General features: G+C 38.5%; 1 protein-coding gene across 1 annotated transcript in view; it reads right to left on the reverse strand.

Annotated features, from left to right (window-relative positions):
* The window catches only part of plpp4 (phospholipid phosphatase 4), a 111,671-nt gene that overhangs the window by 21,412 nt on the left and 76,015 nt on the right, over positions 1 to 14,244 (reverse strand). Inside the window, exons 4-5 of the mRNA XM_071392574.1 lie at positions 10,359 to 10,422; positions 7,219 to 7,343 (exon numbers count right to left, since the gene is read on the reverse strand). Of these exons, the coding sequence (XP_071248675.1) occupies positions 7,219 to 7,343; positions 10,359 to 10,422 (189 nt within the window). The remainder of the gene's footprint in view (positions 1 to 7,218; positions 7,344 to 10,358; positions 10,423 to 14,244) is intronic.

Consider the following 14,244-nt stretch of genomic DNA (forward strand, 5'->3'; position numbering starts at 1 on the left):
TTTTGTGTCGCGCCGGGCGGGTTGAAATATGATGGTCTGTGATTGTTAGCTGGGGTGCTATCCTCAGATAATAGCATTGTTTGCTTTCGCAGTAAAGCATTTTTGAAATCTGACACGTTGCCTGGATTCACAACAAGTTTAGCTTTAATTTGGTATATTGAATGTGTGATTTCATGAAAGTAAAATTTTTATAGTAATTTATTTGAATTTGGCACAATGCATTTTCACTGGATGTTGGCCAGGTGGGACGCTACCATCCCACATATCCCAGACAGGTTAATGATGGTGTTGGACTCGTGCCTGGCCATGCAGTCGTGGGTAAACAGGGTGTACAGGAGGGGACTGAGCACGCACCCCTGGGGAGCTCCAGTGTTGAGGATCAGTGTGGCAGATGTGTTGCTACATACCCTCACCACCTGGGGGCGACCCTTCAGGAAGTTCAGGATCCAGTTGCAGAGGGAGGTGTTTAGTTCCAGGTTCCTTAGCTTAGTGATGAGCTTTGAGGATACTATGGTGTTGGACGCTGAGCTGTAGTCAATGAATAGCATTCTCACATAGGTTTTCCTTTTGTCCAGGTGGGAAAGGACAGTGTGGAGTGCAATAGAGATTGCATCATCTGTGGATCTGTTTGGGCGGTATGCAAATTGGAGTGGGTCTATGGTTTCTGGGGTAATGGTGTTGATGTGAGCCATTACCAGCATTTCAAAGCACTTCATGGCTACAGACGTGCAGCTGGTGGCCACACCAGATACTGACTGTTACTTTTGATTTTGACCCCCCCCCCTTTGTTCTGGGACACATTATTCAATTTCTGTTAGTCACGTCTGTGTTCAGTTTATGTCTCAGTTGTTGAATCTTGTTATGTTCATACAAATATTTACACATGTGAAGTTTGCTGAAAATAAATGCAGTTGACAGTGAGAGGACGTTTCTTTTTTCGCTGAGTTTATATTGTGATCACTACATCCAATGGATTTCTGCAGCATTAGTACATATATGATCAATACATGTTTATGATTTAATTCCTGTGCTGTTTGCAACTACCCTGGTAGTTTAACTGATAACCTGAACCAGGGTACAGGCACTGGTTACAGTCTGAAGCTTTTTCTTGAGTGGGCAGCTTGATGAAAGCCAGTCAATATTTAAATTATACCTCTCTGTTGATATCACATAAATGTTCAAGCATTTCACACATTATCCAGGTGTTAGCACTTGGTTGTCTATAGCAGCTTCCCACAATAATGGGCTTTAGGTGAGGCAGATGAACTTGTAGCGATATTACTTGAACAGTATTTAACATGAGATCCTCTCTAATCTTTACAGGAATGTGGTCCTGAATATGAACAGCAACACCTCCACCACTGGCATTTCTGTATTTTCTGTTGTGGTGTAAAGTACTGTGAGGGACATTTTTCTGTTTGTGTATCAACTCAATGCTACTTTTCTAATAACCACTTAGATGGTTCATGCAGGTGACTGACTGATCGTGTATGGAGGAAGTATCACTATCACCGATAAGCAACTTTGCAGTACACCCAGAACATTGCTTTAGAACCGAGGTATCTCAATTTTAAAGTCTCAATTTGGAGAGAGGAAGCCTTGTGAGGTATTGGTCAGTCACATGCAGGAGCTAACGTTAATGATGAGTAATGTAAATCATGCAAATATTTCTGTGTAAGCAGAACTGTGTAAGCAGAACTGAAGGGAACACACCGAGAGAGCTGCTTACAGACGTTCACTATAGTGCATCACGTTTGTTGGAACCTTTCAGCTTGCTGACAATATAGAGTGATTCATTTAATATTGACTTCGGGTGTCCCTGGTGTTGAATTTCCACCACAGTCTTGTCGTCACGAAGGTATCAGTGATTCCACTTGTGGAGCATCCCAGTGAAGTTCTGTGAGGGAACACCGATGGTGCATTCCGTGTGAAGGCGTGCAAGGAAAATTCCTGTCTGACCAAAGATGACGTGGACCCACCCATATGATTATTTTACTGTGAGCTGCCCGGGGGAAGATACCCGATCTGTGAATCTCTGAGTGACACGTCTACTGAATTTCAGTAAGTCAATTTAAATGAATTTGTATAAAAATAAAATAAAAATTGTAAAACCAATAAAACTGAACAAAAAGATATTGAAGAAGGCTAGAACTAGTCTTAGGAGAAGGCTAGAGTGAGGGCAAGAGAGACCCCACTGACAGTTGTCTGTAGGCATTTATATGAGACGTGTCTACGTGGTCTGAGAATCAATGGTAATAGCATTTATGTAGAAGAAGCGGCAAGACTATAGAGTGTATGGAGACCATAGCATTTATGACTATATAAACTATTGATACTATGGATTCAGAGGGACTATAGATGCTGTAGGGACCATAGATGCTATAACTATAGGGACTATGGATGCTATTGCTATTGCTATTGATGCTCAGGGACTATAGATACAGTGGAGACTATGGTGACTATGGAGACTATAGAGTTACCACAGAAGACACATATGTATGCATAGGAGGTAACAACAAGTAATATGGGGGATTACTGAGTGTGTTTGGGAATAGTTCTAAGTGAATGTGGATGAGAGTATTGTGTGTTTGACTAATTAACTGAACAGGGGTTTAGCCCCGGTGTGAGAGTTGTGTGAGTGTGGGATGACGTGTTAAGCAGGCCTTTTTTTCTAAAGAGTTCAACAAAGGGTTTGAGTATGGAAAAGTGAAAAAGTAAGAGTAGGATGGGGGATCCGTGCTAGAAACCAAAAGGGAGGTGTAGTGTAATAGCAAAAAAATTGGTAGGGGAGTACTGAACCAAACAGAAGAGTGGACACGATGGACATTTCCCTATTGATGGGACACTGAGCACAGAAAAACTGCAGTCTATGAGAGGCCAACTTGAAAGTTAAACTGAAGTGGGACGATTTCAGAAAGTGGGAGAGAAAAGCAGAAAATGCAAAAGATAAATCTGTAAGATGCTGAAGGAAGTGGAACCAGAGAAAAGAGAGGAAGAAGAAAAAGAAAAAGAAGAAGCCTAGCTGGCATTTCTCAGAGGGGAACCCTTTCGTGGGGCCCCCCTTGTATCTGCCACTGCCAAATCCTCCACCAGCAGACGGAGAAGGTGTCTTCCCACCCCCTCATAACCTATTTTGGGTGTTGGGTCTGTGCCAGGTGGAGGAGCCGTGGGATTAGGAGCTGTTGTAGGAGCTGCAGAAGGGGCTGGAGCTGAAGACAGAAAGCTACCAGCAAAAACAAGGACCAGAGCAAATGAGCAGAGAGGAACAGAGGAGAGGGAGAGTGAAGAAGAGGAGCTAGAAGAGCTCAGAAAAGAACTAGAGAATTGTAAGAGAAAATATAAAAGTAGAGAAAAAAATAAACAAATTAAGGAGTGCAAGCAGGAAGAATGACATCAGTGAAGAAGATAAAAGGAGCAGCTGTGTTGTGTTAGGCTTATCCATATGCATCCACAATGACCATGTTTCCCACTCAGTTTCAACCTGTTGTTCAACGTCTTTCTTCAAATTGATCAATCACAGTGATGTAAGTTTTAAAAGCAAGATACTGTTTTGATGATAAGTGTCTGATGTGATTTTCGATTGAATTTGTATTGATGTCAGAGTGGTTAGAGGAACAATAGAGCCTTGAGTACCAGGCAATTAGCAACTTGATGGTCATTAGCAAGTTGGGTATGTCCAGTTGGTTATGTCCAGTTGGTTATGTCCAGTTAGGTATGTCCAGAGTGCATAAAAGGAGATTACCATTACTCAATAGTCACCGCAACAGCCCCTTGATCACATAATGTGTAGTTATTGGGGATGCAATATGATTTTTAGATCAGTGATTCTGCTCTAGTCTGACTGCAATGTAGTCAGTCTCAAACATACCTCTATCAGTAGGCTAGATATCATATTGTCACAGGGACACATTTCATTACAGCTAAAGACTTCTGTATTACAGGAGAGATGGAAGAGGAGAAGAAAGAGGGTTTTACTACGCCCAAGATCTGTCCACAAAAATAATTATTTGGTCAACAGAAATTGGAATTGCTAATTTACTACTTGATGCTAATTTGATGCACCCTATTCCCTATAGTGCACTACTTTTGACTAGAGCCCATAGGTGCCCAGCTAGCAAAGTGGATTCGGCTCAATCACGGCCCTATTCCGGTTTGCCGAAACTGATTCAAATCAGCCCGAGTCCGGCTGCCGGGCTCAGCTCCATATATTGAATGACTGCCCAGATTTTTACAAAATAATTATTTAACTAGGCAAGTCAGTTACGAACAAAGTATTATTTACAATGACAGCCTACCAGGGAACAGTGGGTTAACTGCCTTAGTCAGGGACAGAACAACATCATTTTACCTTGTCAGCTCGGGGATTCGATCCAGCAAACTTTCTGTTACTGGCCAAACACTCTAACCACTAGGCTACCTGTCACCCCAGTACAATCAGTACACTGCCAGTGTCTTGTCAGAATCCTCCCAGAAGTGGTCTGATGCAAATTCATATTAATATTACCCAGCCCCTTCCTGATAGTTGTATATTCAGTTGCATTATACTATATCAAAATACAAAACAATGAACAAGTAGACATTTACTCATAGCTTAGAATTGTATTTTATTATTTTAACAGGAAATGTATTATAATATATATATTTTTTAAATCACATAGGGAAGAGCCCACATCAACAACATCAACTACAGTCTCCTGCTGCAGCATGGCCTTTGACTAAAACTGGCCTGTCACTAAAAGATAGCCTTTCACTACAACCAATACCATTGATATCAATTTCTCTCTGGTCATGGTTTTTAAAGTTTTTAAATCTCACGGCAGTATCAACTTTGCTATGGGTTCAAGGAAGCTGCAGTTTTAAAATGTTAACATGGTCTGAGAAGAACAATATTGATAGGCCAATACAGGCATTGCCAATATGCCTAACTTTACTAGTATCTTTTGTAGAGCATTTTGGCCAGTTTTATGGTAAAGAGATGAAGTGTATAATGTGCATGGCCTTAAGTGATGACTGAATACTATCTCAGTGATTCCTTTTGAAAACTTCTTAGGTCCAATCATCTTTTTTTTTTATAAAACTGACGTCAGAGTTTGAACATGCAATCTCTGATGGTTGTAGTGAAGTACCATGTGAAAAAATATCACAGTGATTGTCTTATTCCACAACATGTCACATGTTCAGAGAGTGAATATAAGGAAATATATCCAGCTAAATTCTGCATCAAGGTTTTCAGTGGTGAGAATTAATCAAAAGCAAAAACAGCATAGGCTTATAGCGACCAAATTAAGTTGCAGCTGTGTAAAAACATCATATCTCAAAAATTGAGATTGGGAGTATCATAGGGCGGCGCACAATTGGCCCAGCGTCGTCTGGGTTTGGCCGGTGTAGGCAGTCATTGTAAATAAGAATTTGTTCTTCATTGATTTGCCTAGTTAAATAAAAGGTTACATTTTTTTTATTAAAAAGATATAAAAAATAAGCATATCTAAATGAACAAGCCTACAGCCTAGCCAGAAAACAGAATGTAGGCCAACTCATATTCTGTTTTTCTAAAATACATTTTCTTCATATCGTGTTTCTTTAGACCTGCCTAAAATAAATAGTGGATTTATTGTGATGGTGTATTAAATTGATTTATTAGACTTTTTAAAATGTAGATGTTGCAAAGGCCTGAATTAGCGGCATGTATGCATGCGTTGACGCCTGGAGAAGATAAACGTGTATTCAATTACCGAGAGACCCTCAGTATTAAGCATGACAATAACCGGCTGACAAAATTTCATGACCACCACAGCTCTAATCAAGATTAGTGATTATGTGCCTCGACTGGCTCAAGCTGATCCCTAAAACATACTGATTAACTTAAATGTAATGTCAAAATGTTGATTTCCAGCTAAAAATAAATAAATGATTCTGACATGCCGAAACGTGGTATATTTGGAAAGAAAACATCTGGGAAATTAGGAAGAAATTATCAGAAGACAGGAGGTACATAGTTCAGAACACACAAGATCAAACACACACAAAATAACCTTCTTTTTTTTTTTTTTTTTTTTTTGTTATCTTTCAATTGACAAGCTGTAAGTGAATTATTGTGAATTATTGATGTCCAGAGCTGGAAACACATCAGATGGCTTCCACAACATGTGAACAATATCAGAAAAAAATTGTATTGATAGACCTAACAACTAGAAATGGGCAGATGTTTTAGTAAGTGCTGTCAGGTGTGATCATGGGACGTTTTCAAGTGTCCCTAAACCTTTCCAAAGTGGCATATGTCTGTAAATTAGATAATTGCAGTGCTATTATATATTTGCAATCCCTAATGCCATTTGTTCGGTATAAAAACACAATTTCTACCATATCAACCTCACTCAAACATTGTGGTGGTGTTACAGGGTTTCCAGGTTACATTCAAGTGTCCTTTCAACCTCTCCAAAATGTCTGAATGTGGTAATTGCACTGTTTTTGCACACTGGATGTGCTTGAAAGTTATTGTTCGCTATAATTTTTTTTATCTACAACACCAATCCCTCAAACATTGTGGTGGTGTCGGGGGACACACAGGGGATATCGAAGTGTTTTCATGATATGTTTAATACGCAAGATATAGTCACTCGTGGACATTTGATGTTGCCATCAAGTTATACATAATCAGATAACATTGCAATAGGCTAGATTTGTTCCTACCAACCTAAGGATTCATTTTGTACCCCCCATGTAGCTATAGCTCAAACACAGACTAAATCTAAGCTTACCTTGTAAGATGTTTGCCGTTTGGTGAAAACGTGTAAAATAAACATTTTAACTTTCGGGGCTGGTGATCAATAATGGTAGGTTACAGGCAGGCAAAAAAGACATCCTCATGATCTGTGGAGTCCCGGCTTTCGGTGTGAATCAACCTATTCTTGGTTTATTTCGTTTATGCTTCACAATGCTAACCGGAATGTAGGTAGCAACCTTGAAATGAGGTAATCGGCTCAGTCTGCCCGTATACATTTTTATGCCCATATATGCTAGTAAGTCACACCAAAGATTTTAAGGCTCAGATCAATAGCCAAGATACTCAATTTTCGGCAGACACCCGGATTTTGCAGGATGGGGCTACCGTTCTCATACCAGACTGAATTTAATTTAAAAATCAAATGGGTTCCCCAAATATGGGGACTTTAATTTAAGAGGTTTCAGTGTTGTGGCTGGTGACTGACTGGTACTCACAGGAGGAGTGGCTGCTGGGGAAACTCTTGCGTCCCTCTGACACTAGGTCTGGTTCTCCGGTGCACAGCATCTTAATACTCACCTGTCCATCTGGGAAACAGCGCTGGAAGTAGTCTGGCCTGGGCCTGTAGAGAATGGAAAAAATACACTTAAATCAACCGCTCTCTTAACACGCTAGGGGTCAGATTATATATTTTTTTAAATAACGTTCCCAAGGTAAACGGACTATTTCTCAGGTCCAGATCGTAGAATATGCATATAATTTACAGATTAGGATAGAAAACACTCCAAAGTTTCCAAAACTGTCAAAATATTGTCTGTGAGTATAACAAAACTGATTCTGCAGGCGAAAACCTGAGGAAATCTAAGTGATTTCCGGAAGTGAAGTGAAGTGTTTTATTTTATTTTTTATCTGTGTTTCCTGGCCCGTCTTTCTTCCATTTAAAGGGATATCAACCTGATTCCTTTTCAATGGCTTCCTCAGGCTGTCACCAGGCTTTAGACATAGTTTCAGGCTTTAATTTGGAAAAATTAGCGAGATTTTTCAAAAGTAGTCAGGTGTCCTCTGATTAGTTCCTGCGCTCGAGAGGGTAGCTCTCCATTTTCTTTTTCTCTCTTATTGAATAGGTTACGGTCCGGTTGAAATATTATCGATTATGTTTGTTAAAAACAACCTGAGGATTGATTATGAAAAACATTTGACATGTTTCTACGACCATTACAGATACTTTTTGGAATTTTCGTCGAACGGAACGAGGCTTTGGTTTTCTGAACATAACGCGCAACCCAAATGGCGTTTTTATGTTATAAAAGTAATATTTATCGAACAAAAATAACATTTGTTGTGTAACTGGGAGTCTCGTGAGTGCAAACATCCGAAGATTATCAAAGGTAAGCGATTAATTTTATTGCTTTTCTGACTTTCGTGACCAAGCTAACCAAGCTAATATAAGGCTAACTGTTCTAGCATTGATTGATACACTCACAAAAGCTTAGATTGCTTTCGTTGCAAAGCATATTTTCAAAATCTGACACGATAGGTGGATTAACAACAAACTAAGCTGTGTTTTGGTATATTTCACTTGTGATTGCATGATTATAAATATTTTTTGTGATATTTTTGAATCTGATACGTTTGGGAATTATCTTCTGCCTTTCAGGACCAGAACGAGGCTGTAGTTTTCTGAACATAACGCACAACCCAAATGGTGTTTTTTTGTTATAAAAGTAATATTTATCGAACAAAAATAACGTTTATTGTGTAACTGGGAGTCTCGTGAGTGCAAACATCCGAAGATTATCAAAGGTAAGCGATTAATTTTTATAGCCTTTCTGACTTTCGTGACCATGCTAATTTGGGGCTAGCTGTTGTAGCATTGATTGATACACTCACAAAAGCTTGGATTTCTTTCTCTGTAAAGCATATTTTCAAAATCTGACACGATAGGTGGATTAACAACAAACTAGGCTGTGTTTTGGTATATTTCACTTGTGATTGCATGATTATAAATATTTTTAGTAATATTTTGCGCCCTGCAATTCAGCGGTTGTTTAGGAAAATGATCCCGTAAAAGGGATCCGTAGCGTAGAGAAGTTAACCTCTACGGGATCGGTGCCCCCACCCCACCCACTCCACTCCACGGGACGGTTGCGCTAATATAGGCTAATGTGATTACCATGAGGTTGTAAATAACGAGAACATTTCCCAGGACATAGACATATTTGATATAGGCAGAAAGCTTAAATTCTTGTTAATCTAACTATACTGTCCAATTTACAGTAGCTTTTACAGTGAAATAATACCATGCTATTGTTTGAGGAGAGTGCACAGTTATGAACTTGAAAATGTATTAATAAACCAATTACGCACATTTGGGCAGTCTTGATACAACAATTTTGAACAGAAATGCAATGGTTCATTGAATCAGTCTAAAACGTTGCACATACACTGCACCTAACCTGGATTAGTACATTGTGACCTTTCCCTTGCATTTCAAAAATTTAAAAAACATGCGTTTTTTTTTTTTCTGTGTATTATCTTTTACCAGATTTAATGTCTTATATTCTCCTACATTAATTTCACATTTCCACAAACTTCAAAGTGTTTCCTTTCAAATTGTATCAAGAATATGCATATCCTTGCTTCAGGTCCTGCGTTACGTCCGTCGTTGGAATGAGACAAAGGTGCAGCGTAGTAAGTGTACATCTTTCTTTATTAAGATGAACACCAACAAAACAACAAAAGAATAAACGAACGTAACGTTCTGCAGGCTACACAGTAACAGTATAAAAACAAGATCCCACAAACTCAGGTGGAAAACAAGCTGCCTCAGTATAATCCCCAATCAGAGACAACGATAGACAGCTGCCTCTGATTGGGAACCATACCCCGCCAACCAAGAAATAGAACACATAGATTTGCCCACCCAAGTCACACCCTGACCTAACCAAATAAATAATAAAAGGGCTCTCTAAGGTCAGGGTGTGACATCCTGATCTTTAGGCAGCTAGATTTGGGTTTGTAATTTTAGGCATAAATTGAAAATAAGCGTTGGATCCTTAAGAGAAAGGGGTTTGTTATTGCTTATGCCACCTGAAGTTAACTTTCAATACTCTACGGGGGGCGTAACTGGTGGCAGGGAACGCAGGAAAGCAGAACTTGGTGAGTAGCCGGAGCAGTTTAATATATAAAACTAACGGCATACAAAACAACAAACACATGGGTACAAAACCCGTAGCGCACCAGTAACACATAGCACGAGTACTTACAAATAAACAATTCCCGACAAGGACATTGGGGGAAACAGAGGGACAATATACAACATGTAATTAGGGAATTGAAACCAGGTGTGTGTGAAAACAAGACAAAACAAATGGAACACGAAATATGGATCGGCGATGGCTAGAAGACTGGTGACGTCGACCGCCGAACACCGCCCCAACAAGAAGAGGAACCGACTTTGGCAGAAGTCGTGACAAATACACGACAAAGGCATTTAGTTACATTTTTAAAATGACACCCAGCATTACTGAATGTGAATGCCAATCAAGATAAGGTACAGTTCTCTGCATTGACATATAATCAAACCTTTTCCCAAACAGTGGTTGAGTCTAGTTGGTGTATTGCATTATTTATTTACCTGCCAACTATCAACTTGATAGTGTTTGTGAAGACTCCATTCAAAGCCAGAGCAAGTGAGACAGCTGTAGGACAGAGAAAAAGAGAAAAACAACTAGAGACAGGAACAGGTTTTACAGAGACACAGAGGAAAACACAACACAGCACTTACAACCCCAACAATAAACCTGGGTCAGAGGGCAGGTGTGTATCTATTACAGATTAATGATATTCTTTGGGGAGAAAACTGTTTGCCAAGTTTTTTACTGCATTGTACAGTACTGGTTTCCTTTGCTGCTGTGGTAGAGATTCTGGACCGATGCCAGTTATCCTTCCTCTAATTTAGTGCTAAAACAGACCATTAAAAGGGACAATCTGCGATTGGTACACCCATTTTTTCACATTTAAAATTAATGATTCATACCCACTGATTCTTAAAAGTTTTTTAAATTAATATTATTTAAGTGAAATATTAGCATATGTCTGAAGCCAAAAAAGACAGGAAATTCAAAAGCTAATTTGACTTATGCACTAATAAGGCTTTGATGGAGTAGGAGGTTTACCCCATTACTGTCCTTAAACATTATGTAGAGGTTTTCATTTACAAAGATGAAGGCTAGTCCTGGACTAAAAAGCAAGATCAATGGAAAATCTCAAGCCACATTCCGTGAAACCACTCCTTAGTCTTACATTTGACCTAGCCTAATACATAAGCCTACTCAGATGGGACATGTAGAAGGTAGGTGACAGCTTTTGAACATATTTTGTAGCTATACATGGTTTAGGCTCCTGTTATAAACAATGGTGTAATGCAGCCTTATATTATGGGTTATGATAGGGTTTGGGTTAAAATAAGAATTTGTTCTTAAAAACTTCTAAGACTAGGGGGTGACATTTTCACTTTTGGATGAATTTGTGCCCAAATTAACTTCTCACGAGTCAACAACCCTGATACGGTAGCACCCCCCCCCCCCCCCCCCCCCACTGAGTAGCATAGCTAGCATAGCGTCACAAGTAACTTGTAGCATCTAAATATCATTAAATCACAAGTCCAAGACACCAGATGAAAGATACAGGTCTTGTGAATAAAGCCACCATTTCAGATTTTTAAAATGTTTTACAGGGAAGACACAATATGTAAATCTATTAGCTAACCACGTTAGCAAAGGACACGATTTTTTTACTCCCAATAGTTTTTTCCTGCGTCAGTAGCTATCACTAATTCGACTAAATAAAAATATATATAGCCACTAACCAAGAAACAACTTCATAAGATGACAGTCTGATAACATATTTATGGTATAGCATAGTTTTTTTTGGGAAAAATGTGCATTTTTCAGGTATAAATCACAGTTCTACATTGCAGCTGCAATCTGAAATAGTGCTGACCCAGCCAGAACAATTACAGAGACCAACGTCATATAACGAATTACTCATCTTAAAACATTTCAGAAAAATACACAGCGTACAGATATTGAAAGCCCAACATCTGGTGAATCCAAACAATATTTCAGATTTATTAAATGTTTTATAACGAAAACAAAATGTAGCGCTAAATTAGCATAGCTATACCAGGCAGATTCGGCTAGGCGCCCACGGCCAGTTCACATGCACAACAGATATGATATAACATCGTAAATTGGGTCTTACTATGGCTGATCTTTCATCAGAATGTTGATCAAAGTGTCCTTTGTCAAGATGAGTCGTTGGTTCCGTTCAGAATTGTTCCTTTCCCACTCCATTTAGCACAGATACTGGTCGAGTGGCACGGATCTCTCAAACGTAAATAAAATCAGACAACGGAACACCACAAAACTCCCGAAAAAATTCAAATAATCTGATTAAACTATATTGAAAAAACATACATTACGATGATATGGTCACATGTATCAAACAAAATTCGACCCGGAGATAGTTTTCATCCATAACGCCAGCAAAACAGTACACAATCGCAGCTCCAACTCGTGCGAATCAGGAAACCGGAAGTTGTCGGTCACGCCAAAGAAATAGGTCTTATTTCACGTCAGTACCAGATAAACAAAGAATTTCTCCTCTGACGTCCTCTTGACACCCAGAGGAAGGCGAATGAAGTGTGTTTCTGGTCATAGGGGTCATGACCATATATAGGCAGAGCGTTGAAGCGAGCATAGACTTCTTGCATTCTACTTCTTGGTCAGGGAAAGTGCTGTCAAATGACTTGTGTATCACTCAGAGACAAAATTGAAACGGTTTTAGAAACTAGAGATTGTTTTCTTTCCAATGGTATTATTTATATGCATATAGTAAGAGCAATAATTGAATAAGAGGCAGTTTAATCTGTAGAGCAAATTATGCTAATGGCAAAATAGCACCCCCTGTATTCTCAAGAAGTTAAACGGCCTCGTACTCTGTCCTAGATCATATGATATGCATATTATTATTACTATTGGATAGAAAACACTCTGAAGTTTCTAAAACTGTTTGAATTATATCTGTGAGTAAAACAGCAAGTAATTTTTTTAATCTAACACAGCGGTTGCATTAAGAACCAGTGTATCTTTAATTATATGTTAAAGATGTATCTTTCATCAAAGTTTATGATGAGTATTTCTGTATTTCACATTGCTATCTGTAATTACTTTTGCTATTTTGGAGCCATTTCTGAACATGGCGTCAATGTAAAACCACGATTTGTGGCTATAAATATGCACATAATCGAACAAAACATAAATGTATTGTATAACATGATGTCATATGACTGTCATCTGATGAAGTTGTTCAAAGGTTAGTGATTAATTTTATCTCTATTTGTGGGTTTTGTGAAAGCTATCTTTTCTGTGAAAAAATGGTGGTGTGTTTTTGGATATTGTGGTGAGCTAACATAAATATATGTTGTGTTTTCGCTGTAAAATATTAAAAAAATCGGACATGTTGGCTGGATTCACAAGATGTTTATCTTTCATTTGCTGTATTGGACTTGTGATTTCATGAAATTATATTATATCCCTGTGGCGCTAGGCTATGCTATGCTAGTCAGCGTTTCTGATGAGAATGATCCCGGATCCGGGATGGGTAGTCCAGAAACCTCTACCGCTTCTCTCTCCTGGATCCGGGATCCTCCTCATCAAAAAAGCTGACTAGCATAGCCTAGCCTAGCCTAACGGGACAGGGATATCATATAATATAATTTTCATGAAATCACAAGTCCAATACAGCAAATGAAAGATAAACATCTTGTGAATCCAGCCATCATTTCCGATTTTTAAAATGTTTTACAGCGAAAACACAATATGTATTTCTATTAGCTAACCACAATAGCCAAACACACAACCGCATATTTTCACCATGTTTCCACCGCATAGGTAGCTTTCACAAAACCGACAAAATAGAGATAAAATTAGTCACTAACCAAGAAACAACTTCATCAGATGACAGTCTTATAACATATTATACAATACATTTATGTTTTGTTTGAAAATGTGCATATTTGAGGTATAAATCATAGTTTTACATTGCAGCTACCATCAAAAATATCACCAAAGCAGCCAGAATAGTTACAGAAAGAACGTGATATACCTAAATACTCATCATAAAACATTTATGAAAAATACATGGTGTACAGCAAATGAAAGATAAACATCTTGTGAATCCAGCCAATATTTTAGTTTTTTTATGTGTTTTACAGCGAAAACACAATATAGAATTATATTAGCTTACCACAATAGCCAAACACACAAACGCATTTATTCACCGCAAAGGTAGCTTTCGCAAAAACCAGCAAAAGATATAAAATTAATCACTAACCTTGACCAACTTCATCAGATGACAGTCTTATAACATCATGTTATACAATACAATTATGTTTTGTTCGAAAATGTGCATATTTAGAGCTACAAATCCTGATTATACATTGTGAATATGTAGCATCG

The sequence above is a fragment of the Salvelinus alpinus genome, chromosome 3, assembly GCF_045679555.1.
Source record: "Salvelinus alpinus chromosome 3, SLU_Salpinus.1, whole genome shotgun sequence".
NCBI lineage: Eukaryota > Metazoa > Chordata > Actinopteri > Salmoniformes > Salmonidae > Salvelinus > Salvelinus alpinus.